The sequence below is a fragment of the Bos mutus genome, chromosome 21 (assembly GCF_027580195.1).
Source record: "Bos mutus isolate GX-2022 chromosome 21, NWIPB_WYAK_1.1, whole genome shotgun sequence".
NCBI classification, from domain to species: domain Eukaryota; kingdom Metazoa; phylum Chordata; class Mammalia; order Artiodactyla; family Bovidae; genus Bos; species Bos mutus.
In genome coordinates, this window is record NC_091637.1 from 58,572,227 (window position 1) to 58,596,952 (window position 24,726).

Genomic DNA, 24,726 nt, shown 5'->3' on the forward strand with positions numbered 1-24,726 from the left:
TTGACTGGTTTGACCTCCTTGCAGTCCAAGGGACTCTCAAGAGTCTTCTCCAGTACCACAGTTAGAAAGCATCAATTTTTCAGCACTCAGCACATCCACACATGACTACTGGAAAAACCATAGCCTTGACTAGATGGACTTCATTGGCAAAGTGATGTGTCTACTTTTTAATACGCTATCTGGGTTGGTCATAGCTTTCCTTCCAAGGAGTAAGCGTCTTTATTTTCATGGCTGCAGTCAGCATCCACAGTGATTTTGGACCCCAAGAAAATAAAGTCTGCACTGTTTCCATTGTTTCCCCATCTACTTGCCATGAAGTGATGGGACCGAATGCCATGATCTTAGCTTTTAAATGTTGAGTTTTAAGCCAACTTTTTCACTCTCCTCTTTTACCTTCATCAAGAGGCTTTTTCTTTAGTTCCTCTCCACTTTTTGCCATTAGGGTGGTGTCATCTGCCTATCTGAGGTTATTGATATTTCTCCCAGAAATCTTGATTCCAGCTTGTGATTCATCCAGCCCCACATTCTGAATGATGTACTCAGCATAGAAGTTAAATAAGCAAGGTTACAATATACAGCCTTGACATATTTCTTTCCCAATTTGGAACCAGTCCATTGTTTTTTGTCTGGTTCTAACTGTTGCTTCTTGACCTACAAACAGGTTTCTCAGGAGGCAGGTAAGGTGGTCTGGTATTTCCATCTCTTTAAGAATTTTCCACAGTTTGTTGTGATCCACACAGTCAAAGGCTTTGGTGTAGTCAATGAAGCAGAAGTAGATGTTTTTCTGGAATTCTCTTGCTTTTTCAATGATCCATTGGATGTTAGCAATTTGATCTCTGGTTCCTCTGCCTTTTCTAAATCCACCTTTTACATCTGGAAGTTCTTGGTTCAGATACTTTTGAAGTCTAGCTTAGAGGATTTTGAGCATTACTTTGCTAGCGTGTGAGATGAGTGCAATTGTGCAGTACTTTGAACATTCTTTGGCTTTGCCCTTCTTTAGGAATGGAATGAAAATTGACCTTTTCCAGTCCTGTGGCCACCGGTGAGTTTCCCAAATTTGCTGGCATATTGAGTACAGCACTTTAATAGCTTCATCTTTTGGATTTGAAAGAGCTCAGCTCGAATTCCATCACCTCCACTAGCTTTGTTTGTAGTGATGTGTCTTAAGGCCCACTTGACTTCACACTCCAAAATGTCTGGCTCTAGGTGAGTGATCACACCATTGTGGTTATCTGAGTCATTAAGACCTTTTTTGTGTAGTTCTTTTATATATTCTTGCCACCTCTTCTTAATCTCTTCTGCTTCTGTTAGGTCCTTGCTGTTTCTGCCCTTTGTTGTGCCCATCTTTGCATGAAACATTCCCTTGGTATCTCTAATTTTCTTGAAAAGATCTCTGGTCTTTCCCAATCTATTTTCTTCTATTTCTTTGAATTGTTCACTTAACAAGGCTTTCTTATCTCTCCTTGCTATTCTTTGGCACTCTGTAATCAGATGGGTATATCTTTCCCTTTCTCCTTTGTCAGCAGTTACATATGAATGTGAGAGTTGGACCATAGGGAAGGCTGAGTGCCAAAAAATTGATGCTTTCAAATTGTGGTGTTGGAGAAGTCTCTTGAGAGTCCCTTGGACAGCAAGGATACAAGCCAGTCAATTCTAAACGAAATCAACTCTGAATATTTATTGGAAGGACTGATGCTGAAACTCCAATACTTTGGCCACCTGATGCAAAGAGCCAATTCTTTGGAAAAGAACCCTGATGCTGGGAAAGACTGATGGCAAAAGAAGAAAGGGGCAGCAGAGGATGAGATGGTTAGATAGCATCACTGACTCAATGGACATGAGTTTGAGCAAACCCCAGAAGATAGTGAAGGACAGAAGAGACTGGCATGCTGTCCTCCACGGAGTCTCAAAGAGTTGGAAATGACCTAGCAACTGAAGAACAACAACATACAGAGTCTGTAAAAATGGTGCTGATGAACCTATTTGCAGAGCAGGAATTGAGACACAGACATAGATAACGGATATGTGGGCCAGTGGGGAAGGGGAGGGTGGACAGACAGAGTGTCCCACTGACATATATACACTGCTGTGTGTAAAACAGACAGCTATTGGAAAGCTGCTGTGCAGCACAGGGAGCTCAAACGGGTGCTCTGTGATGACCTAGAGGGGTGGGGTGGGGGAGTGGGAGGGAGGCTCAAGAGAGAGGGGATATATGTATAATACAGCTGATGCTCTTCACTGTACAGCAGAAACTAACACAAAGCAATTACACTACAATCTAAAAAAAATTCACTGTCTTGAAAACCTAGGAGCTCTTCCCAAGTGACCTACAGAACTGTGTGTCCTAAACCATGAATCGGAGAAGGCAATGGCACCCCACTCCAGTACTCTTGCCTGGAAAATCCCATGGATGGAGGAGCCTGGAAGGCTGCAGTCCATGGGGTCGCTGAGGGTCAGACACGACTGAGCGACTTCCCTTTCACTTTTCACTTTCATGCATTGGAGAAGGAAATGGCAACCCACTCCAGTGTTCTTGTCTGGAGAATCCCAGGGACGGGGGAGCCTGGTGGGCTGGCATCTATGGGGTCGCACAGAGTCGGACATGACTGAAGCGACTTAGCAGCAGCAGCAGCAGGAGCAGCAAACCATGAATAGAGCTGTCAGTAATTCAAGCACAGTCAACCTCATTAGTGGGATCCAGCAACATCTTTGTCTTGGAGGATGCAGGGAGCATCATTCCAAGGAGAAGAAAAACTGGGGATGAGCCCCTGCTAATGAGCATTGTCCCACTAAAGCCCCACTAATCTCGCCCTGCAGCCCCCACCCCTGGATTCAGCTCCTCTCTTGTGGTCCCTGGGCTCCCTCACATCAGCCTTTCTAAATTCCACCTGGACACCCTTTGTGCCAAATGTGGTCCCTTGGGAAAGGCTTCAGGCATGAATCTAAAACCTGCATTAAGCCTGAAGTCTTTCCTGATTCCATCTCTTCCCTTCCTGGGGGTGATAGAGCAGCCAGCATGGGCTGGGCGTGTGTCCTGCTCAGGGGCTGGGCTGGGGGCTCTATTTCTCTGTGGCATCCAGTTCAGTCCTGGGCAACCCCTGGAGAAGCTGGTATCAATGAGTTCAGGACAAAGATGTGAAAGCTGAAGCGAGGCCAATGCTCCTGGGGAAGATGTCATTCCCCGGGCCCCTTGAGTTCCCTGATGGGCCTTGGACCAAAGGCTGGCTCGACCTTGATCACTGCCTCCATGGAATTCATGTTTCAGAGTCTGTGTCCTGCCTTGGCTGGAGCTCTGCCCTGTTCATCTTTGAAGCCCCAGCTCCTAGCAAAGAGCACAGGCTTTGGAGGAGGGGCAGGCATGAAAAGAGAAGGCAGAACAGAGTGTGGGAGAGACCAGGAAGAAGAGAGATTCAAAAAGGACAGAGAGGACTTCCCTGGTGGCTCAGCGGTAAAGAATCTGCCTACCGATGTTGGAGACACGAGTTCAATCCCTGGTCCGGGAAGATCCCACGTACAATGGAGCAACTAAGCCCGTGATCCACAATTACTGAACCTGTGCTCCAGAGCCCGGGAACTGTAACTACTGAAGCCCATGCGTCCTAGAGCCCATGATTCATAAGAGAAAAAGCCAGGATACAGCAAGAAGAGTAGCCCCTGCTCCCCGCAACTAGAGAAAAGTTCATGCAGCAGTGAAGATCCAGCACAGCCAAAAACAAATAAATAAAATTATTTTTTAAAAAAAGGAGAGAAGCGAGGGCACAGTGTAGGGTCCTGGGAGCGAGGCTGAATGGCGGCAGGACTGGGTGGCCCCCTGGGAGGGAACAGCACCACGACGGTCAGGACCAGAAGTGGTCACATTTCATCAGGAACCTTCGTCCCAGTGTCGGCTAAAAATAGCGCCGTCCCTGCGGGGACTCTGCATTCACACAGCCCCCAGTGGAGTCTTAGTGGCACACGGATGTCAATCCAGGGCTCTCCATGTGCTGCCTGAGTGCATCTCCCATCCGCAGGCCTGTCCCCTGACTCCCGCCAGGGACTGGACGCTGACCTCTTACCCAACTCACATCGCAGCCCCAAACCTCTGGCCCCGGCACATCCCACACCCAGTGTGCAAAGCTGTTCCAGCCGGCTTGGCCCTGGACTGAAGGCGTCCTGACCGCGGCCCCTCGGCCGCTCTGGACCTGAGGCTATGGATCGCTTCTCACCCCTGTCTGTCTGCCCAACCCCCTCTCCCCACGCTCTAGCCAGCCTGGGACGCCTCTTCCCTGGACTCCAAGCTCAGCTACCCTCACCTCACAGACACAGCATTTCCAATGAGATCCAGGACCTGCCCCTTCTCCCCAAGCCTCCGTTCCCTATCTGGAACAATCCTCACTATATTTCTGCCATTGTCACCAGCACTAAATGGGAAAATGCCTTGCTCATACTTGCCAAGCCATGCAGGGTGGTTGTTTTCTTTTCAGGAATGCAGACCATGTCCCTACAGCTGCATCTGACTTCCCAGATGTTCCATGGTGGGTCTAGAAACAGAATACTTGGACACAATAGTCTGCAGGTGAAAGTATGGACTGTTACCAACATCATATTCTGCCACTTCACATCCAATTCATTTGAAGAGTCCACTCAGCCCTCCTTCTCAGAGGGAAAAGGCAGGGGGGAAAGTTTTGTGCTTCCAAGATTGCCGTACTTCACCATGGAAAGAACAAACACACGTGAGTCATTAACTCTGCTTTCTGCTGGAGGTAACCATGCCCCTGAGAGGTTAAGATGCTTGCCTGTGACACCAGGCTCAAGGGGCTTCGGGAAACAGAGCCAGTCCGCCTGGCTCTCCATCCCCAGATGAGAGCTCTTCCCACCACCTTGTCCTGCGAAAGCACTCCTAGCGCCGTCTGTCAGCAAGCACATCATTTGGACCAAATGCAGATCAAGCCCTCAAGACAGCAAAGAGAGAGGTGGCCTCAACAATTCAAATGAAGGGGATCAAAATGATTGAAAGTCGTTCATTTCCAGTGAGGATGCAAACAAAAGCAAAAGCCAACCGGAGAGCATTCTGTCATTCTGGCAATGGATGCTTCTGGGGACAAGCCACTCTTGTCCATGCAAATGTATCCAGAGTTCCAGCAGCAGTGACGAGAATGCCCCACGCGTTGGAAAGAATGAGCATCCTTGAGGTCAACCCTGCTTCTCTGCACAGAGACACACCCACTCTTCATGGCCGGCCGGCTGGCTGGCTGGCGGTTACCTCCATCCCATGAAGATGCTGGTCAATATCCAAATGACCCCTCTACTTGGAAGCCCTCAGCTCAACTTGGCCTGGAAACCGTTGCTATGTGTGGGGAAGGTTTTTCCCTCAAGCACTGAATGTAATAGCAGGCAGTGAGAAGCCTGCTCGAGCCAGCGGATGTCCCCGTGGAGCTGGATTTTGGATTATTGAAGACTGCGATTTATCTGGCCAGGCCTGCAGGCTTCCAAAGAGAGATGAAGACGCTGCAGGATGGGGAAAAGCAGGCCTTTTTTGAGGGTAAAAGGAAGGGTGGCAGTGCCCAAGTTGGGTGTTGAAGGTTCTTCTCTGAACCAAGAGAGGTAAGAAATAGCAGGGTGGGGAGAGGTAGTGAACACAGCAACCAGAGTCAGATAGATATGGTTTCTTGGTGACTCCCTGATACTTCCTAGCTGCGAGATCTCCCATTTCTGAGTCTTAAGCTCCTCATCAATCAAACGGAATAATCGTCTCTGCTGATAGAGGGAGGGTGACGTGAGGCCTGGACTTATAGAGCATAAATGTCCAGCATGGCCCCTAATTCTGACCTGCTTTCAGTGTTCAGTGTGTGGGACTGTCACTAGGATGTTATTAAGCAGAAACTCGTGAAGATCTTAATGAAATGTCTACAGACGGCAGAAGTTCCAAAGGGCAGTATTGATCAATAATACAGGAAGATACACAAGTATGTACAACTAAATCATTTTGCTGTATACCTGAAACTAACACAACATGACAAATCAACCATATGGCTGTTGTTTAGTTGCTAAGTCATGTCTGACTCTTGGACCCCATGGACTGTAGCCCACCAGGCTCCTCTGTCCATGGAATTTCCCAGGCAAAAATACTGAAGTGGGTTGCCATTTCCTTCTCCAGGGGATCTTCCCAACCCAGGGATCAAACCCACATCTCCTGCATTGGCAGGCAAATTCTTTACCACCGAGCTATCATACTCCAATATTTTTAAAATATATTAAAAATATTTTTAAAATATTAAAAAATATATTAAATAATACTCCAACATTAAGAAAAAAAAAAACTGGGAAAATTCATGTGTAACCTAGGAAATCCAACATCAAATAGGCCAGATTGGTCAACATGTTGGTCCCATGGGTGAAGCTAATCAAAGAGGTGGTATGGACTGAATTGTATCCCCTTAAATTCAGTGTTGGAGCCCTAATCCTAATCATAAGTGACTGTATCCAGAGAAAGGGCCTTTAAGGAAATAGTAAAGGTTAAATGAGGTCATAAGGGTGTGGCCCTGATCTGATAGGATTAGCATCCTCATAGGCAGAAGAAGAGACACCAGGAGGGTCTGCACACAGAGGAAAGGCTATGTGAGGACAAGGAGAGGAGGTGACCAGTTGCAAGCCAAGAAAACTAACCCTGCCAGCACCTTAATCTTGGACCTCCAACCTCCAGATCTGAAATAAATAAATCTCTATTCTGTAAGCCACCCAGTCCATGATATTTTGTTACAGTGACCCAAACAGAGCATCTTGAGCCCTATCTGTCACTTGCTGCCTCCAGGGTTTTCATCTCTCTGGAACTTGCAGGGATAGCACTCAGGCCCCACCCCAGGGCATCACAGGCACATGTAAGTGAGCCTCAGCATGACTGGACAGCGAGTCCCAGGGGAAGAGGTCTGCTGCAGACCTCAGAATGCTGTGGAAGTAAGAGAAGTGGGTTCACAGCAATCCTTCCTTTTCCTTTCCTCCAGGAGTGGGTTCAGTGGTGGCTCTCCCAAAGATATGTCCATGTCCTAATCCTGAGAACTTGTAAATATGATCTAATTTGAAAGGGTCTTTGTAGATATAATTGAGAATTTAAAGATGAAATCACCCTGGATTTCAGGTGGCCTCTAACTAATGACAAATGAGGACTTCTCTGGTGGTACTGTGGCTAAGACCCTGAACTCACAATGCAGGGGACCTGGGTTCAATCCCTGGTCAGGGAACTAGATCCCACAAGCCACGTATAAGATCGAAGTTTCTTCATACTGTTTGCTGCACCTGCAGAATGCAGCCAAATAAATAAATATAAATATTTTAAAAAGAATAAAACAAATGACAAGTGTCCTTTAAATATAAGAAAAGCAGAGAGAGATCTAACACAGAGAGAGATATGGGGGCGGTGGCCCTGTGAAAATGGAGACAAGATTGGGGTTAATGCAGCCACAAAGCAAGGACTGCCTGGAGCCACTGGGAGCTGGCAGAGGCAGGCAACATAGCCTCTCCAAGAGCCTTCAGCATCCCTACAGCACCTTGTTTTCAGAATTGTGGCCTCCAGAAGCGTGAGAGAATTAATCTCTGTTGTTTTAAGCCACCACGTTTACAGAAATGCGTTACGACAGCCACCGAAAGCTGGTATGCTTCCCTGTCCCCAGTCAGTTCAATCCCTAATCTTAGATCCACGGACAAGTGAGATCAGAAGTAGCAAATAACATCATAACACAAAGTGCCTAATGACAACAGCTCCCATTTCTTGAGGATTTGCTCCTTGTAGACCCTGGCTCAAGTGTATGACATCCATTCTTTCCTTCCACATGAAGAAAACGAAGCTCAGAAAGGCGAGGCGACTTGCCCAAGTCATAAAGCTCACACCTGGCCGTGCCAGAATGAGAAATGAGTCAGTCCAACGTCAGAGTCAGTGGGACATTGAGTCGGATCTGCAGAGAACAGCAGCAAGATACTCTGTGAGCCCCAGCCCGCAGCATGATGACTGCAAACAGAGTTGATGTAACACACCCCAGCACAGACAAAGAAGTGGCAGTTCTCTGAGATTGGGAGAAGGGGGATTTTATCTTGCTGAACATTCAAGAGTCTAGGAAGGATGATCATAATGCCCTTGGGTACCCTGATGACCTGCAAAGACCCAAACTCCTGGTCTCATTGCATGAGCCCAATCATTCAGTAACAATCCCAATTCTGTAGCATTTTTAGCTGCTTCTGGTCAGTCTGCTCCTCCCTCTGCAGTTGGTGCTGCCTCCAGCACAGGAAAGTGGAAGGAAAGGCTAACGTGTACGCAGGTGGCTCCACCACACAGCAGGGCCCGGCAAGAACAACCACAAGCCAGAGGTGAAAGGCAGGCACTCATTTATTCCTCATTCACCCACTCATTCTACACTCGTCTCTGTGTCCTGATATTAGAAGCAATAACTACTTAACTAGCTTGTATGCTCTTTAATTTCCACCAGCAAGCACCCTCCCTGATATACAATAGATGCTAAATAAATACCTGTTGAACTGAATTGAACTGAGAGAAGGGGAAACCAAAGCTCAGAGAGGTGGGAGTCTAATCTAAGCTCACACAGGGGACCAGGATGCTGAGCCCCCAAAGAGCCTGGTCACATTCTCTTACCACAGTGAGGCTCTGAGTCTGGGGCCAGTGTTTATTTCCCTGTTCATATGACTGCCTCCTGAGAGCTTCTGGAATATGATAGAATTTTCCAAAGGCAGCATCATAGGGAAAAGAAGAATCCTTGATAGAGGGAACAGCATGGACAGATGCTCAGAGGCACATCCGGGGGCCAGACCAGCCTGATCAACTGGATACTGGCCTTTCTGCTTCTCTCTTAGCAGTCACACACTCAATCCCCTGAGCTTCAAAGCATTTCCTTCTAATGTCATCCTGTAATGTTTTCAGAAGAACAGCAACGAAAATTTCCTAACTTCAAGGAGTGCTCAGAGTTTTGCTTGCTGTCTTCTCACAGATCCTAAAATTAAATGAAACACTGAAATGCTTGAAGAGAATTAGAGATGCCAAGGGAAGATTTCATGCAAAGTTGGGCACAATAAAGGACAGAAACAGTATGGACCTAACAGAAGCAGAAGAGATTAAGAAGAGGTGGCAAGAATACACAGAAGAACTATATTAAAAAGATCTTACGATCCAAAAGTCTACAAGCAATAAATGCTGGAGAGGGTGTGGAGAAAAGGGAACCCTCTTACACTGTTGGTGGGAATGCAAACTAGTACAGCCACTATGGAGAACAGTGTGGAGATTCCTTAAAAAACTGGAAATAGAACTGCCTTATGATCCAGCAATCCCACTGCTGGGCATACACACTGAGGAAACCAGAAGGGAAAGAGACACGTGTACCCCAGTGTTCATCGCAGCACTGTTTATAATAGCCAGGACATGGAAGCAACCTAGATGCCCATCAGCAGATGAATGGATAAGAAAGCTGTGGTACATATACACAATGGAGTATTACTCAGCCATTAAAAAGAATACATTTGAATCAGTTCTAATGAGATGGATGAAACTGGAGCCTATTATATAGAGTGAAGTAAGCCAGAAGGAAAAACACTAATACAGTACTAACGCATATATATGGAATTTAGAAAGATGGTAACAATAACCCGGTATACGAGACAGCAAAAGAGACACTGATGTATAGAACAGTCTTATGGACTCTGTGGGAGAGGGAGAGGGTGGGGAGATTTGGGAGAATGACATTGAAACACGTAAAATATCATGTAAGAAACGAGATGCCAGTCCAGGTTCGATGCACGATACTGGATGCTTGGGGCTAGTGCACTGGGACGACCCAGAGGGATGGTATGGGGAGGGAGGAGGGAGGAGGGTCTAGGATGGGGAACACATGTATACCTGTGGTGGATTCATTTTGATATTTGGCAAAACTAATACAATTATATAAAGTTTAAAAATAAAATAAAATAAAAATAAATAAATAAATAAAAAGATCTTAATGACCCAGATAACCACAATGGTGTGATCACTCACCTAGAGCTAAACATCCTGGAGGGTGAAGTCAAGTGGGCCTTAGGAAGCAACACTACGAACAAAGCTAGTGCAGGTGATGGAAATCCAGCTGAGCTCTTTCAAATCCTAAAAGATGATGTTATTAAAGTGCTGTACTCAACATGCCAGCAAATTTGGAAAACTCACTAGTGGCCACAGGACTTGAAAAGGTCAATTTTCATTCCAATCCCAAAGATGGGCAATGCCAAAGAATGTTCAAACTACCACACAGTTGCACTCATTTCACATGCTAGCAGGGTAATACTTAAAATCCTTCAAGCTAGGCTTCAACAGCACCTGAACTGAGAACTTTCAGATGTACAAGCTGGATTTACAAAACACAGAGGAACCAGAGATCTAACTGCCAACATCCACTGGATCATAGAAAAAAGCAAGGGAATTTCAGAAAAACATCTACTTCTGCTTCATTGACTATACTACAGCCTTTGACTGTGTGGATCACAACAAACTGTGGAAAATTCTTAAAGAGATGGGAACACCAGACCACCTTACCTGCCTCCTAAGAAACCTGTATGCCTGTCAAGATAAAAAGAGTTAGAACCAAACATGGAACAATGGACTGGTTCCAAATTGGGAAAGGAGTATTTCAAGGCTGTATATTGTCACCCTGCTTATTTAACTTATATGCAGAGTACATCATGCAAAATGCTGGGCTGGATGAAGCACCAGCTGGTATCAAGATTGCCAGGAGAAATATCAATAACCTCAGATATGCAGATGATACCACCCTTACGGCAGAAAGCGAAGAGGAACTAAAGAGAGAGTCTCTTGATGAAAGTGGAAGAGGAGAGTGAAAAAGCTGGCTTAAAACTCAACACTCAAAAAACTAAGATCGTGGCATCCGATGCCATCACTTTATGGCAAATAGATGGGGAAACAATGTAAACAGTGACAGATTTTATTTTTCTGGGCTCAAAAATCACTTCAGACAGTGACTGCAGCCATGAAATTAAGACACGTGCACCTTGAAGAAAAGCCATGACAAACCTAGACAGCATACTAAAGAGCAGAGACACCACTTTGCTGACAAAGGTCCATCTAGTCAAGGCTATGGTTTTTCCAGTGGTCATGTATGGATATGAGAGTTGGACCATAAAGAAGGCTGAGCGCTAAAGAATTTATGCTTTTGAACTGTGGGGTTGGAGAAGACTCTTGAGAGTCCCTTGGACTGCAAGGAGACCTGACCAGTCCATCCTAAAGGAAATCAATCCTGAATATTCATTGGAAGGACTGATGCTGAAGCTGAAGTTCCAATACTTTGGCCCCCTGATGTGAAGAGTCAACTCACTGGAAAAGACCCAGATGCTGGGAAAACTGAGGGCAGGAGGAGAAGGGGGTGACAGAGGATGAGATGGTTGGATGGCATCATTGACTCAATTGACATGAGTTTGAGCGAACTTCAGGAGACAGTGAAGGACAGGGAAGCCTGGTGTGCTGAAGTCCCTGGAATCGCAAAGAGTCAGACACAGCTGAATGACTGAACAAGAACAAAAACTGAAAGGCTTCAGCTGGGGGGTGGGAAAGAATAAGTCCCTGTCCTGTCATCGTGTCACTGTGAACAACTGTAGAAGGAGCTGGGTTTAGGGACATCATTTCAGGGTAAAGCAGTGTATTAGTTTCCTAGGGTTGCTGCATAATTACCACAAACTTGGTGGCTTAAAACAATAGAAGTGTATTATCTTTATAGCTCTGGAAGCTAGAAATCCAAAACCGATATGTTGGCAGGGCCAAGGTACCTTTGAAAGCTCTGGGGCAGGGGGTATGGGGGATCATTCCTTCTCTGCCCCCTCCAGCTCCAGGGGGCTGCAGGTGTCCATGGCTTGTGGCAGCATCACCCAATCTGCCTCTGCTTCAGTGGCCTTCTTCCTGGTGTGTCTCTCTGTCACATGGGAAGAACAGCCCCCGCCATGCCCACCGCCCTTGGTTGCTGTAAAGCCAGGGAGTGAATAGCTGTGAAGGGGCTTCTAGAAACTGGAAGCTGCCGCACTCAGGCCTGGGCCGGTGCCCGGGGATGAGGATTGGTACCCACGGTCAGGGAGGGACTAGGAGCTCAGGGATGGGAGTAGGGACAGCCTTGATGGGTCAGCAGTCCAAGAATTACAGCAACTGGAAAAATGACTTTGATGAACTGGACTATTAGCCACAAATCACTGTATTTTAAAATGCAATTAAAAAAAAAAAATCTTTGCAGAAGGCCCCGAGTAAGATGTTTTTCCTCTCCTTCCGTGAGAGCAGGTGGAGAGGATGCCAAGCAGATGCTGATGAGATGTAGCCACGCAGAGGTCTCTGGACCAGAAAGCCTATAGCTGATGGTGGATGTGAATACTGTTTGCAGGACCCTGGTCATCTCCTTGAGTGTCTCCCGACATCTGGGAGTGGGAAGAAGCCTTCTGCAGGTGGGGAGGGGTGGGGCCTTAAGTAGTGAACTGACCATGACACGGTGCCGGATTGCGGACTCCGTTCGTTCCTTGCTCTGCCCAGCAAAGTGCTACCGCTGGTGGCACCCTGCTTACTCCCCTCCAAGCCTTTGGTCAGGCTGCTTCCTCTCCTGAAACACCCCCACCCTCTCCCACTCTGCTGAAGTTCATAGGTTACTGGACTCTGATATAAATGTGAGCAGATGGAAACGAAACCCTTTTCTTGACTACAATTAAAGCTCTGAAAAGATCATAGGTCTTTATGGTTTATTTTTGTCTTTATGCCTAAATCACCAGGTGCCTCCAACCAGGCAGCTACAGCCATCCACCACCAAAAAGCCTTCTAGGACCCCTCATGTGCCCACTCACCTTCTACCCCAGCACTGGCCATCTCCTGCTGAATCAGCCTATTTCTCCTGCCTGAGGACGGACACTGCTTCGTTCATGTTTGTGAGTCAACGCAGAGCAGGGCCCGGCACTCAGTCGGATTGGCAAGTTGGTTGGATGCGTGCAGGAGGGAGCCAATCTGCACATGGAAATGCTGGAGTGTGACAGCTTCCTCTCTGGTCTGAGCAGGGTGGTCTCCTTACTGCTGCCATATCTGCCTGTCTTTGTGCCTCTGCTCAGTCTGGCCAAATATCAATACTAACTGGCCTGCAATTCCCACTTCCTCCAGGAAGTCTTCTGGGATTGCAGTTGTTTCTCTTGTTGGTCTTCAAGTCAGAGTCACATAACAGAGCCCTTCCCTACATCCTGTTTTATATTGTCCTGAAATCATTTCTTGCACAGACTGCATCCTCAAGAGAACAGCTCCCAGGCAGCAGGTGCCATATTATGTTTTTCCACATCTTGCCTCATATCCCACCTCCACCCCATCACAGCGGGCCTCACACTGTGCTAAGACTCCTGAGAAAAAGAACAAAGCATTAGGCAAACAGGTGTAAACCCTGCCTCTGTCCCTCATTAACAGCAGATTCCATTTCTGGTTCAAATTCTAAATTTTAGACCGACAAGGAGCAAACTTTTTCTAAGACAGACCAGACAGTAAGTATTTTCAGTTCTGCAGGCCCTACAGTGTCCACTGCAACTGCTCAATTCTGCCATTATTGGGGGAAAAGCAAATGTAGACAATACATAAGTGAATGGGCACAACTGTGTTCCAATAAAACTTTATCGACAAAACAGACAGTGGGCCAGACTGATCCTCTGGTTGTAATTTGTCCATCCCAGCTCTTTTTTTGGTGGGCTGTGCTGGTCTCCGTCGCTGTGTGTGGGTTTTCTCTATTGTGGCAAGCAGGAGTTACTCTGTAGTTGTGCTGCGTGTGCTTCTCATTGCGGCGTCTTCTCATTGCAGAGCACAGCCGCTAGGTGCATGGGCTTCAGTAGTCAGGGCTCACAGATTTGGTTGCCCTGCAGTATGTGAGATCTTCCCAGACCAGGGATCAAACTCATGTACTCTGCATGGGCAGGTAGAGTCCTAACCACTGGACTGCCAGGGAAGTCCTAACCATCCTGGCTTTCTAGAAGAGTTACTTGAGATGACATTGAATCCTCTCTTCACACAGACCTCACACCACACAGTAAAACATCCCAAACCTTGCCTCAACCCCAGCTCCCTGAATCTCTGCAGCAGTATTGGTTTTTCTCCCAGCATTCACCTCTGAAATCTGAAACCGCAGCCTGTCTGCTTGGGACTAAACGTCTCCCCACGTACCAGGAACTCCGGGATCCTCCAGTATCCTCAGCACCTGGACCAGTGCCTGGCTCAGAAGGGGCACACTTTTCATGTTTGTGCACTGAATGGAGGCCATTATTTTTCTTACTATCATTGCTGAAAATCTCCAATAAATAATATTATTCATGTGCTCCTAGTTTTAATGGGCTGATGCATTTACCGTACCAGTCTTCTGTGTTTGCAATACCCCAGGTGATTCTCATGTGTTGCAGGACCTGATTAGCCTCCCACATCGGAAATGAGGAGGGTGAAGTTCACAGGCGACATTGCCTGCTGGTGACCGGAGAGAAACTGGAACCCAGACCTCCTGGTGGGTCCTTCCTAAGGGAGGTAGCCTGGCAGTGTGGAAACGGCACTGGACATGGAGTCTCAGATGCAATCTTACTTGATGGACAATGTCACTTCGCTTTCTGCAAAATAGCGACAATAATGTCAAGTTCACAAAGGCAGGAACAGGATTAAATAAGACACAGGCAATAAGGCAGTCAGAACAGCGCTGGACATGGCAAAAAGCCATCGAGGTAGCTGTCTTTATATAACAAAATGACAGCAGCCACCTCCACCCAGCCTCATAAGGCTAAGAAGGGATCAGATAAGGACATGATTATGAAACTGTCAATCCTCCCCCAAACATAAGATGCATTTTTTGACCACACCCTCCAAGCACTGCAGAAAATTTTCCCCCTCTTACAAAAACAAACAAACAAACAAAACAAAAAGGCAGAAAAAAAAAACCAAAACAAAACTACATAGGAACCTCTTCCATAAAGACAAAAATAAACCATAAAGACCTATGATCTTTTCAGAGCTTTAATTGTAGTCAAGAAAAGGGTTTCATTTCCATCTGCTCACATTTATATCAGAGTCCAGTTGCCATACAGGCTGAAACCGAAACAAAACCAAGTGGGGAGGGAGCAGGTTGTCCTTGCTGCTGCTGCTGCTGCTAAGTTGCTTCAGTCGTGTCCAACTCTGTGCGACCCCATAGACGGCAGCCCACCAGGCTCCGCTGTCCCTGGGATTCTCCAGGCAAGAACACTGGAGTAGGTTGCCATTTCCTTCTCCAATGTGTGAAAGTGAAAAGTGAAAGTGAAGTCGCTCAGTTGTGTCGGACTCTTACCGACCCCATGGACTGCAGCCTACCAGACTCCTCCGTCCATGGGATTTTCCAGGCAAGAGTACTGGAGTAGGGTGCCATTTACCACGCTAAGGACAAAAGGATGGGGTCTCCATTTCAAAACATGCACATTAGGAATCTTCTTGCAGCTAAAGCAGACATGGAACAAAAACGGCAACCCTGAAACAGAGGTAGCTAGCGCCACCCCACTTCTGACATCCTGCACCAGCAGAACGGGACAGCTCTTCACGCCCGGTTATGGTTAGGATGGGTGGTGGAGGGGGAGGGAGCATCCTCACACACACACACACACACACACACACCCCTTTCCATCCCTGCCCACTTGAGTAGAAAGTGATTCACTTGGTTTCAGATTTAAATATTTATTCCTCAAATACAAAACAATGTTGAACAGGCACATCCCCTTATGTCCCAGCCATCTGGCCTTTGGTCGGAACATCTTCAGATGAAACGAGCAGCTGGGATTCCGACTTCACAGAGTTCCGAGTCTTCTTCACAGAGGGGGGATCTTTCCAAATGCTCTGGGCCTCCCTGTTTCTTGGAGAAGGGCAGTTTGATTTTTCTGGTCCCAGAGTTAGCACTTTGAGGATTTTCAAAGGAGGATTAGCCCTACTCCATCTGGAAAGACGCAGCGCTTGGTCTTGCCGGGTGACGTCAAGAACGTCTTTAGGACACAAATAAAACAGACACAGTCACCGTGAGGCTGGCTGGTCACACGCTGGCTGCTGTGATTCAGACTACGCTGGCCCCAGGGCTATTTCTGCAGCCAGCTCCTACCTGGCTGGGACAGGCCCTCCCAAGACCACAAGCTGCCCCTCCCAGGAAGGATGCCTGGGGCAGCCTGTTCATCCTCTGGGCAGCCCTGCAGCCTCATGGGACTGCTGCCACTGTGTGGTAGGCGGCCTGTGGACATTGCACCCGCCGACACCACACCTATGACACATCGTATTCCTCACTGCAGGCTGCTGGAAAATACGGGACTTTTCTCCAAAAATTTCTTACTTTTTAGATATTTCTGTGCCCTCCTCCCAACTCTAAACCAGCTCCCTTGTGTTAGTTCTGAGTTGGGGGGTGGGGCCATGGCAATTGCCAAGAGAGCATGCTCAGCCTCCCCCAGGTCCACAAGGAAAAGGTGTCTTCTTAACCCATGCGGGCCCCTTCCGGGGTCAGTCCCGCTCATCATGCAGCCAGGCCAAGGCCTCTCCTGGGCTCAGCATCATACTGCTAGTAAACCAGTGAGGAAATGATACGGACACATTAAAACTATCCATCCCGGCTAACATTATCTCACTAACTACAGCTTCCATAAATCAGCTCAGCTTAAGGGAGGGTGTGCAAACCCCCAGCTAAATGAAGTTCATCCGATTGAACCCAGCCGCTTGATCTGGTCAGCAGACTCAGGAGGATCTCAAAATTAGGAAAACAGAAAGTGTAAGCGGAGCGAATGCCTAAGGGGAGGAGGCAGGGAGAGGAATTCTTAAGATCTCTCTTCATTGATGCTTCCCAGGGCTGGACACTTGAGAACAAATGAGGGCTCCTGGAATCCAAAAATTATAGAGCCACTTGAAAATACCACAACATGCCATAATTCATCCTGTTTGTTCTGTGGGTCATTTGGACGGTAAAGACAATGGCTTTTTATGTTACCCAGATTTAAAACCGTGACAGAGGTCTTCCGTGTTGTCACGTGACTCAGAGGATGGACTTCGGGGATACCCCAGGTCCCTCCCCACCGCCCCCCCCAGCAAGTGAGAAACCCCCACAGCCAAAAGATCCAGCTGGATCCATTTCCCCCAGAATTCTCAAGGAGCTTTGCACCGGTTGCTGTGTTTGGTTTTCGTTTTTCTTTTGAAAAACTTCAAGGTCATTTCACAAAACTTGGAAATTGAATCCACTCCCAATACGCCCCTTCTCCGCTGTCAGTCGCCTTGTCCTAAAGCTCTTGGGCAGAATGTAACCTATTATACCTTATCAGACACTTCCTTGTCTTAAATCCAGGGCAATCACATTTAATTTCATTAGAATTTGTGTCCTGTGGTCACGCATAAACTCCTAAAACTCCTAAACCAGCAACAATTAAAAACGAGGTGCATTCCTGAATTTCTAATTCCAATCTACTTAGGTGGTTTTTCAAAACACACAATAATAAATGTGTCAGACACTCTGCTGGGTTCTTGCATTATCTCTAATCCTCTACCAGAGCCCCCTTTGCAGGTGAGGAAGGAACCTGTCCCAGGTCACTTGGTGAACCCACAGCCCCATCCACTTGGAGGCTTGGCCCAGTGTGACTCAAGAGTCAGCCACCCAGCTGTCCACTCGCCACTTCTTGTTGCTCTGGGCTGGAATTCCATCTTCATACAGGTGAAAGCTAGCACCGACTAATTGGATGTGCACTGAACAAAAGAGAGTTCATTTGGGGGGCCTGAGGTGACAGATCCAGGGGATCTTTGGGTGGGGGGCCTGAATTACTTTACTGAAAACCTTGTAAAATTCAGAAAGAGCGTTCCCTATCACTCCCACCTCTCAGTCCTCGTTTTCTGCCATACGCCGAGAAATGAAAGAGGAATCTGCCAACTTGGATCTCATACATACCCATTAAAATGACATCCTTTATACTAGACACAGCATGTGAACTCAAAGTTCCAAAGTCAGAAAAAATGCAAACTTGATTGAAGAACTGTCATTGAGATATACTCTCCGTGGGTATGCTTTGCAAGGCAATTGTTTGAGCCCCTCCCCCTCCCCCACCCCACAGCTAAGCTGACCGGACCCTCCCTGAAACACAGGCAGAATTTAAGAATCCTCACACCTTCCCCCTCCCACTCCACGGTCTCTGACTGGTCAGTGTCTTACAGCCAAGATCCTCTTTGGCCCAAGTGACTTGGGGTACCTGGAAGTCATCACCCCATATCTTGCCACTAATCCCAAGAGGTGTGGGAGAGGTCTGCTCAGGTCTGTTCTGCCCTTTACTAAGTGTCCAGGAAAAGGCATTTAGTCTCTTTGAACCTCCATTTTCCATCTGCAAAATGGGCTGTGACTCCCACTTACTGAGGGCCTGAGAGGTGTGTAGAAGAGCGTGACAGTGGAAAGCGCCAGACCTATGTGAGGGGTTCTAAATGGCTGTCATTGTTCTTTGCAAGAGGCTGTCTGGCACTTTGCAGTAGATTAATTCCTGTGTCCCCTGGGGGCAACTGCTTTCGCTTAAATGCAGCTTCTCGCCAAAAAGAATAGCCCAGGTTCTCTGAGGCAGCCTGATTGATGGAAAGGAGCTCTGGCCCTTGCTGGTAGCAGTTCTCACCCTGGCCTTTTGTGCCTCAATTTGCTCAATTGTGAAATGGGGAGACCACCTTCAACTGAAGATGTGCTGTGTGGACGGGGAACCCCTTTGGCATCACCCGGTTTACCTCCTGCCCACCTCAGTACACACACACCACTTTTCTAATACAGGGATCTGAATTCCCACCCAAGACAATGACAAGGTCCAAAGACAGCTCTGAAGGCCTTCCACTCTGAGACATCACGTGGCCCTCCCTGACCCCGACAGCAGGCTAAGACAAAGGTCTGAGGCCCACCACTGCCCAGGGAATGCAGGAGGAGCTGGCAGGACTGTTATTAGACCATCCTGACATTTGCCTCTTCGCTCCAGATATGTGTTGTTTATTTCCTGAGCTGGGCCAGTACTAAAGTGCTTTGCAGGGTCCTCTTGCATGAAGACCTGGGCATGTAGCTCCCTCTTGCCATCCTGGCCCTGCCCCGGCCAAGCTAGGAGCAGCTCTCTGGCTCCCCACCCTGCCCCCTCCTTGCACACCCCACTAGCTGTGGCTTTTCGCCAAGTGCTCCTGAGGGAGGTGTATCTGAGAACTTACGCCTCCCTCCAACCGTCTCTTGTTACTTGTTGTGAACACTTTGCCAGACTAGACAAATACAATTTTTTTTTAAATGAAAAGATCCCATTTATAAGGAGGCCGAGGACAAGTCATGGAAAAAGACAGACGGGCGATTATAGGGTTCTGGAGATGTCAGATTTCTCAGGGTGGAATGATGTTGCCTGTTTCTGCTGTGTTTCCAAGTGTTGTAGACTAACGGAGTATTGGAGGAAGGGTGGAAGGCAGGGCTCATCCCTCTCCAAATAGGGCAGGGAACAGCATCTGGGAACAGCAACTAGGAAAAGTGAAGGGCTTCTGCACAGGCAGGGCGCTCCCCCGGGAGTCTGATGTCTAAGGAGGAGGTGCAATAATGGCCACTGCAGGATTCATTTGAAATGAATGGGACAGCCTGAGTATTTCTCACCACAACTGGTATTAGTGGGAACATTTACAATTATAGTTGTATAATTGTAAATGTACAATTTACAATTGTACATTGAGCAAAGAGACAGTTATCCCCCCACACACCCCTGTTTATTTCTTATAAGCTGAATGTTGTTAAAAGTAGTTAACTTTTCTGAACCTTAACTTCCTCCTCTGTAAAATGGTGAAAACATTTCCCATCTCAGAATATTTGGAAGGTAAAATGAGACAATGTACATAAATTTTGAAGTGCTAGACACTATGTCATAATCACATTTTTTTAAAAAGTAGCTGGGAAAAGCTGTCCCTGTGATTTAATGAGATAGTGGCCAATGTCCACACACACACACACACACACACACACTCACACACCCCAGTAAGCAGGTGCCATTGCTGTGCCCATTTCACAGTCATGGAAGGTGAGGTGCAGAGGGGTTCATCATTTGCCCAAAGTCACAAATAATAGTCTGGTGAAAAACCAAGGCAATCTTCCCCCTTGAGGCAGACCTGGTCTCCATATTGTTCCCTGCCCCACCCCCTTTCATGGTAGGGGATTCTCTCTATTTGAAAGGTGATGCTTGGGAGCCCATATATCCTAAGTGCTTTCACCTGCTCCAGGAGTCACTTCTGCCTTTTAAACCCTCCCCCAAAAAGCTGGGAAAAACTACTGCTTCTTGTAAAAAAAAAAAAAAAAAAATTCTAACTCTTACACGTGCTGTGCTCCCAGCCAGGATGCACAGCCTCCCGGTGAAGGGACCTTGTTGGAGGCCTCCCAGGAGAAGGGACCTTGTTGGAGGCCTCCCAGGAGAAGGGACAAGCTCACCTCCTGGGCAGCAGGCAAACGCTCTGAACCTTAGCTTCCTTTCCTATAAAAGGCATTTAGCTCAAAACCAATAAAGTTTAACACGTTAAAAGCTATTCCTGCTGGCCCTCGGCCTCCACTCCATCCTTCCCATGTTCTGGAGAGCCATACAGAAGGCAGGCTCTCATCTTCATCCCTAGCGCCTCCCTGGTACCAGCAAGCTCCTCTAGGCCTTCCCAAGCTGCTGACCAGCGCCGGCTCCAGCCGCTCGCGGGCTTTTCCATTTCTGGCCCCATCGGGAGTAGACCCAAAACAGCCGGCAGAGAAAGTCAGAGGCTCATCTTGAGCCCAGTAGTCTGTGACCAACTGAGGCTAGGAGCACAGAGTCATCCCAAACTCCCATTGAGAAGCGCGAAGGGCCGCGCGGCGGAGGTCCCCACTGAGCTCTGGGGCGCACAGCTCCCAGCCTCCCGGCCGGGTTGTGAGACAACACTTAACAGGGAGGAAGGGAGCCGCGAGAGCGACCAGGAAAGATCCAGGAAAGTTTCTCGGGAGAGGGCGTGCCTAATTCCATGGGGACCCGCCGCCTTACTTGTGGGGATTTCTGGGGAGCTCCAGGGCTGGTTGAAAGGGCTAAGCGAGTTCTGGAGAGGCTCCTGGGATCCCTCAGCTAGAGAGGATCCTTCTTATCGGCTACCCTATCTATCGGCAGCGAGGAGAGAGAAGGTCCTGACTATCCCCAAGGGCGAGGAGAACAGGACCCCAGGCTGCTTCCTCTCCAAGACAACACCTCCCCTAGGCAGCCGGCAATGCCCCTCTCTACCCTGCCCGGAAACCTCCGCAGGAAGTGTAAACCAGGACACCTGGTCCTGCGACCATCGTACCCAGACTTTTTGTTTTTCTCTCTTTTGTCTTTTTCCCTTTTTTTTTTTTTTTTTTTTTGGAGGCAGATCAGAACTGTCCAATAATTTTCCTTTGGAAGCTACCGACTAACTAAATTTTTGTGTGTGGGGGGGGGGCCTCGGATGGTGCTGGCGGTGGGGTAGGAAATACAGAATGCGACCCGTCTACATCGCCGTCACTTTATTGTACTGTCACCGTTAATTTAACTATAAATACTACGGTGGGGAGCGAGTCGCCGGCGGCCTTGGACTTCGGGGCTGCAAGCCCCGGGGCGGCCCGACCCCAGGCGCCCACCCTTCGGACGGTACACTATTTACAGTTCCTCTTCCTCGACCCCCACCCCCCTCCTCCCGCAAGGCAGCGCGTGTGCAAGAAAGTAGCATCGTCTGGTGTGCAAGTCCTTCGAGTTTAGGCAAGGGCCACGGCCGGCCCGCGGCCGTCAGCTGTCCGAGTCCAAATCGCTTTTACCTTCCTCTTCCCTCTTCTCGGGCGACGCCTTCGACGACGTCTTGTTCCACTTCTCAGCGTTTTCCGACTCCTCCGAAGAGGACCGCTTCTGCCGCCTCCATTTGGCGCGGCGGTTTTTAAACCAGACCTGTTGCGCCACAGGAGAACAAAACAACGGTGAGGATCAAAGGCGTGCCCCCGCCCCCCGCCAGGCCCGGGCACCCCCCGGGCTCGCCCAAGGAACCGGGGGGACCCGGAGCGCACACCATCAGAAGGGGGCCGGTTCCCGCTTCCGTATTTTCATTCGACTTCCTGGGCCTAAAACGCCTTCCCGCAGCCTCCGGGCCGCCCCGGGGATGTTTCCAAAGAGCCGGGAGACCCAGGGAGAGCCGAGCATACCCGGCTGGAGGAGGGGAGCTTATTTCGCTGGAGAGGGCGCGCCCCGGCGGAGTCCTGAGCCTACCTCCACCTTCTCCTCGCGGAGATGCACCTTCCGGGCCAGCTGCTCGCGGGTGCCCACGTCTGGGTACTTGGTCTCCTGGAAGAGGTTCTCCAGCGCTTCGAGCTGCTCGTCAGTGAAGATGGTACGGTGCCGCCGCTTCCGCCGGCAGTGCAGCTGGTTGAGGAGCTGCAGCTCGGTGCGCGACAGAGTACCCACGTTCATGTAGGGCATCATCTGGTGCGGCACGGGGGACACCAGCACGGAGCCGGGGCCCTCGTAGCCTACGACAGAGGGAGGCGTCCGGGGTCAGCCGCCTTCCTTGCCGCCGCCGCGCGCGCGCGCGCACACGCCCGCCCCGCCGGCGACCCACTTGGATTTAAAAACGTCTGCCAGCGGGTGCGGGGAACCGTGGGGTGCGCAGAAAGCAGGGTGCAAGGAACGCGGCGGGGGGGGGGGGGATGCGTACCGTGCTACCGCGTCCACTCGCACACTCCCAACGCGGGTTAGGGGAATCCTAAACGCCCAGCCTCCCCCACGCACGCACGGTTACACTTTCTGCTAACTCTCGCCTAAAGTGTGCAGCAAGTGTGCAACCCCCTGCGCCCGATCCACCCAAAGACGGGGCTTTGGGGCAGGTTTGCAAGAGGAGAAAAGTCGGTGGCAAGTGAGAGAATCAATCGCCGCCGCCCACCCGCGTCCCGGGGCGCCGAGGAGCGCGGAGGGCCGGCGAGGCCGAGGCCGGCGCAGGCGCGACCCTACCTGGGGGCGTCGGGACGCAGGAGCACTGCTGGGCGCCAAGCGGCGGCACGGCCCCGCAGCAGGCCGGGCCCACGGGGGCCGCCTGCACGTGCAGCTGCCCGTAGAAGTAGTTGCTGTAGCCCAGGCGCGAGCCGCCGACCGCGGCCGGGAGGCCTGCGCCGCCCGGGGCCACGGGGCGCGGGTAGAAGGCGCCATAGTCCGAGGAGGCGCCGCCACCGGCGCCGCCGTAGAGCGAGTCCCCGTGCAGGGCCGGGAAGACGACGGGAGTCGCGGCGCTGGGCGCCACGGGCAGCACCGAGTCCTTGCAGCGCGGCCGGGCGGCCAGGATGTTGTCGATGCTGAACATGCTGGCGGGCATCCCCGAGCCCCGCGCCGGGACCGGGGGGCGGCTGGGACGCGCCGAGGAAAAAAGCCTCCAAGTGAGGCGGGGGGGGGGCGGGGTGGGGGGGGGTCCCCGCTCCTCCCGTGGAGGACTAAACCGAAAGAGAGCGCCGGCTAGCGCGCAGCCCCGCGCCCCTCCCCGCCCCCTGCGTTCGTCGCCCTCCTCCCGCCCGCCCGCCCCTCGCTTCAGCGTTCGCCGAACTCGACCCGCGGGTAGGACGGAGCTTAGACCAGCTGAACCTCTTGTTGGTTTTATACTGAGTCGACGTCATCCTGGATTTAGTTCCTGGTAATATGCAGATGACAAACAGAACCAGATTTGGCCCTTTCTGTTCCTTTGGGTGGGTGGGGGTGGGGTGGGGGGCTTGAAGAAAGGGGGAGGGGAAGAGGTGCCAAGGAAAGGGGGCTACGGGGACCTGAAAAAAGATTGTGGATTGCGAATTAATGAAATTAACCTAATCTTTTCCATTCAGCCGTCCCGCCGCGGGCCGGCGGAGCTGGGCTGGCGTCCTAATTGCGCCGGTTAATCTCATTAATTCCGCCGTAGGGCCGCAGTTAACAACTCCCTCCTCGACCTCTCCGCCCCCCACCTTTTCCCCTCAGTTTGGGGGTCCTCTTATTGGGTGCGATTTCCTCTGCATGAAACTCAAATTCATTGTGGCTAGTTTTACTTTGAGGCTACTTTTTCCTTTTCCTTTCGGAATTGGTTTTGTTTTAGAAAATGTGAGGCTGTGGCCTCAATCAAGCAAGATTGAAATTCCGCTCTTGGCTTCGGCCCCCGTGCACTGACCGCCTAACTTCACCTCTGGTTTTTATCTTGACATTCTTTCCCGAATGGAACTGGTTAAGCCCTCCCCTCAAAAAAAAAAAAAAAAACCCTCGTTTTCGCAAGCGCCAAAATTTGTAACGACAAAACGACGAAAGAAGTGCACCGTGATTCTTAATTATTTGTGTGTATATATATATATATACACATATATATTTTTTTTTTTTCTTTGTAGTCACTTTGGGTCTGAAAGCTAGCATAGCATAGTAGTCCTTAGGCCCTTACACAGCGGAGACCCAAATTCATCCACTAGTTTAAAATTCGCCACCCAGAACAGCAGTCAGAAGCGATGCTTCCAACTGCTTCCTGCGTGGGTGTCAATAGGTTTTGTGGTTTTGTGTGTGTGTGCTTTTTTTTTTTTTTTTTTCGGAAGTAGAGTGTCTTCTTTCTTAACTGTTTTTGTTTTCAACGCAAAATCCCCAAAATGGGACTTTAGGATTCTCTGTCCCCTTTCCCAGCAAATGAATCGCAGTTTCCCCTTTTGACTTGCTGGCTCTCTGACTGAGACAGATCCCCCCACCCCCCAGCTGTCCTTCCCCTTC

At 49.4% G+C, this 24,726-nt stretch overlaps 1 protein-coding gene across 1 annotated transcript; it reads right to left on the reverse strand.

The window, feature by feature from the left end:
- Window positions 1–21,530: 21,530 nt before the first annotated feature.
- Window positions 21,531–23,402, reverse strand: GSC (goosecoid homeobox). Its single transcript, XM_070358485.1, has 3 exons — window positions 22,978–23,402; window positions 22,240–22,499; window positions 21,531–21,924 (listed from the first exon to the last, which is right to left on the reverse strand). The coding sequence occupies exons 1-3, from the start codon at window positions 23,333–23,335 to the stop codon at window positions 21,769–21,771; spliced, it is 774 nt and encodes a 257-aa protein (XP_070214586.1). The 5' UTR covers window positions 23,336–23,402; the 3' UTR covers window positions 21,531–21,768.
- Between the last annotated feature and the right edge of the window lie 1,324 nt (window positions 23,403–24,726).

What these genes read in the sequence shown, in the direction of transcription:
- GSC (XM_070358485.1), bottom strand. Translation starts at nt 23,335, where the DNA reads ATGCCCGCCAGCATGTTCAGCATCGACAACATCCTGGCCGCCCGGCCG. An exon ending in CTGCGTCCCGACGCCCCCAG is followed by an intron (nt 22,500 to 22,977) that starts GTAGGGTCGCGC and finishes CCTCTGTCGTAG; the next exon opens with GCTACGAGGGCCCCGGCTCC. An exon ending in TCCGCGAGGAGAAGGTGGAG is followed by an intron (nt 21,925 to 22,239) that starts GTAGGCTCAGGA and finishes GTGGCGCAACAG; the next exon opens with GTCTGGTTTAAAAACCGCCG.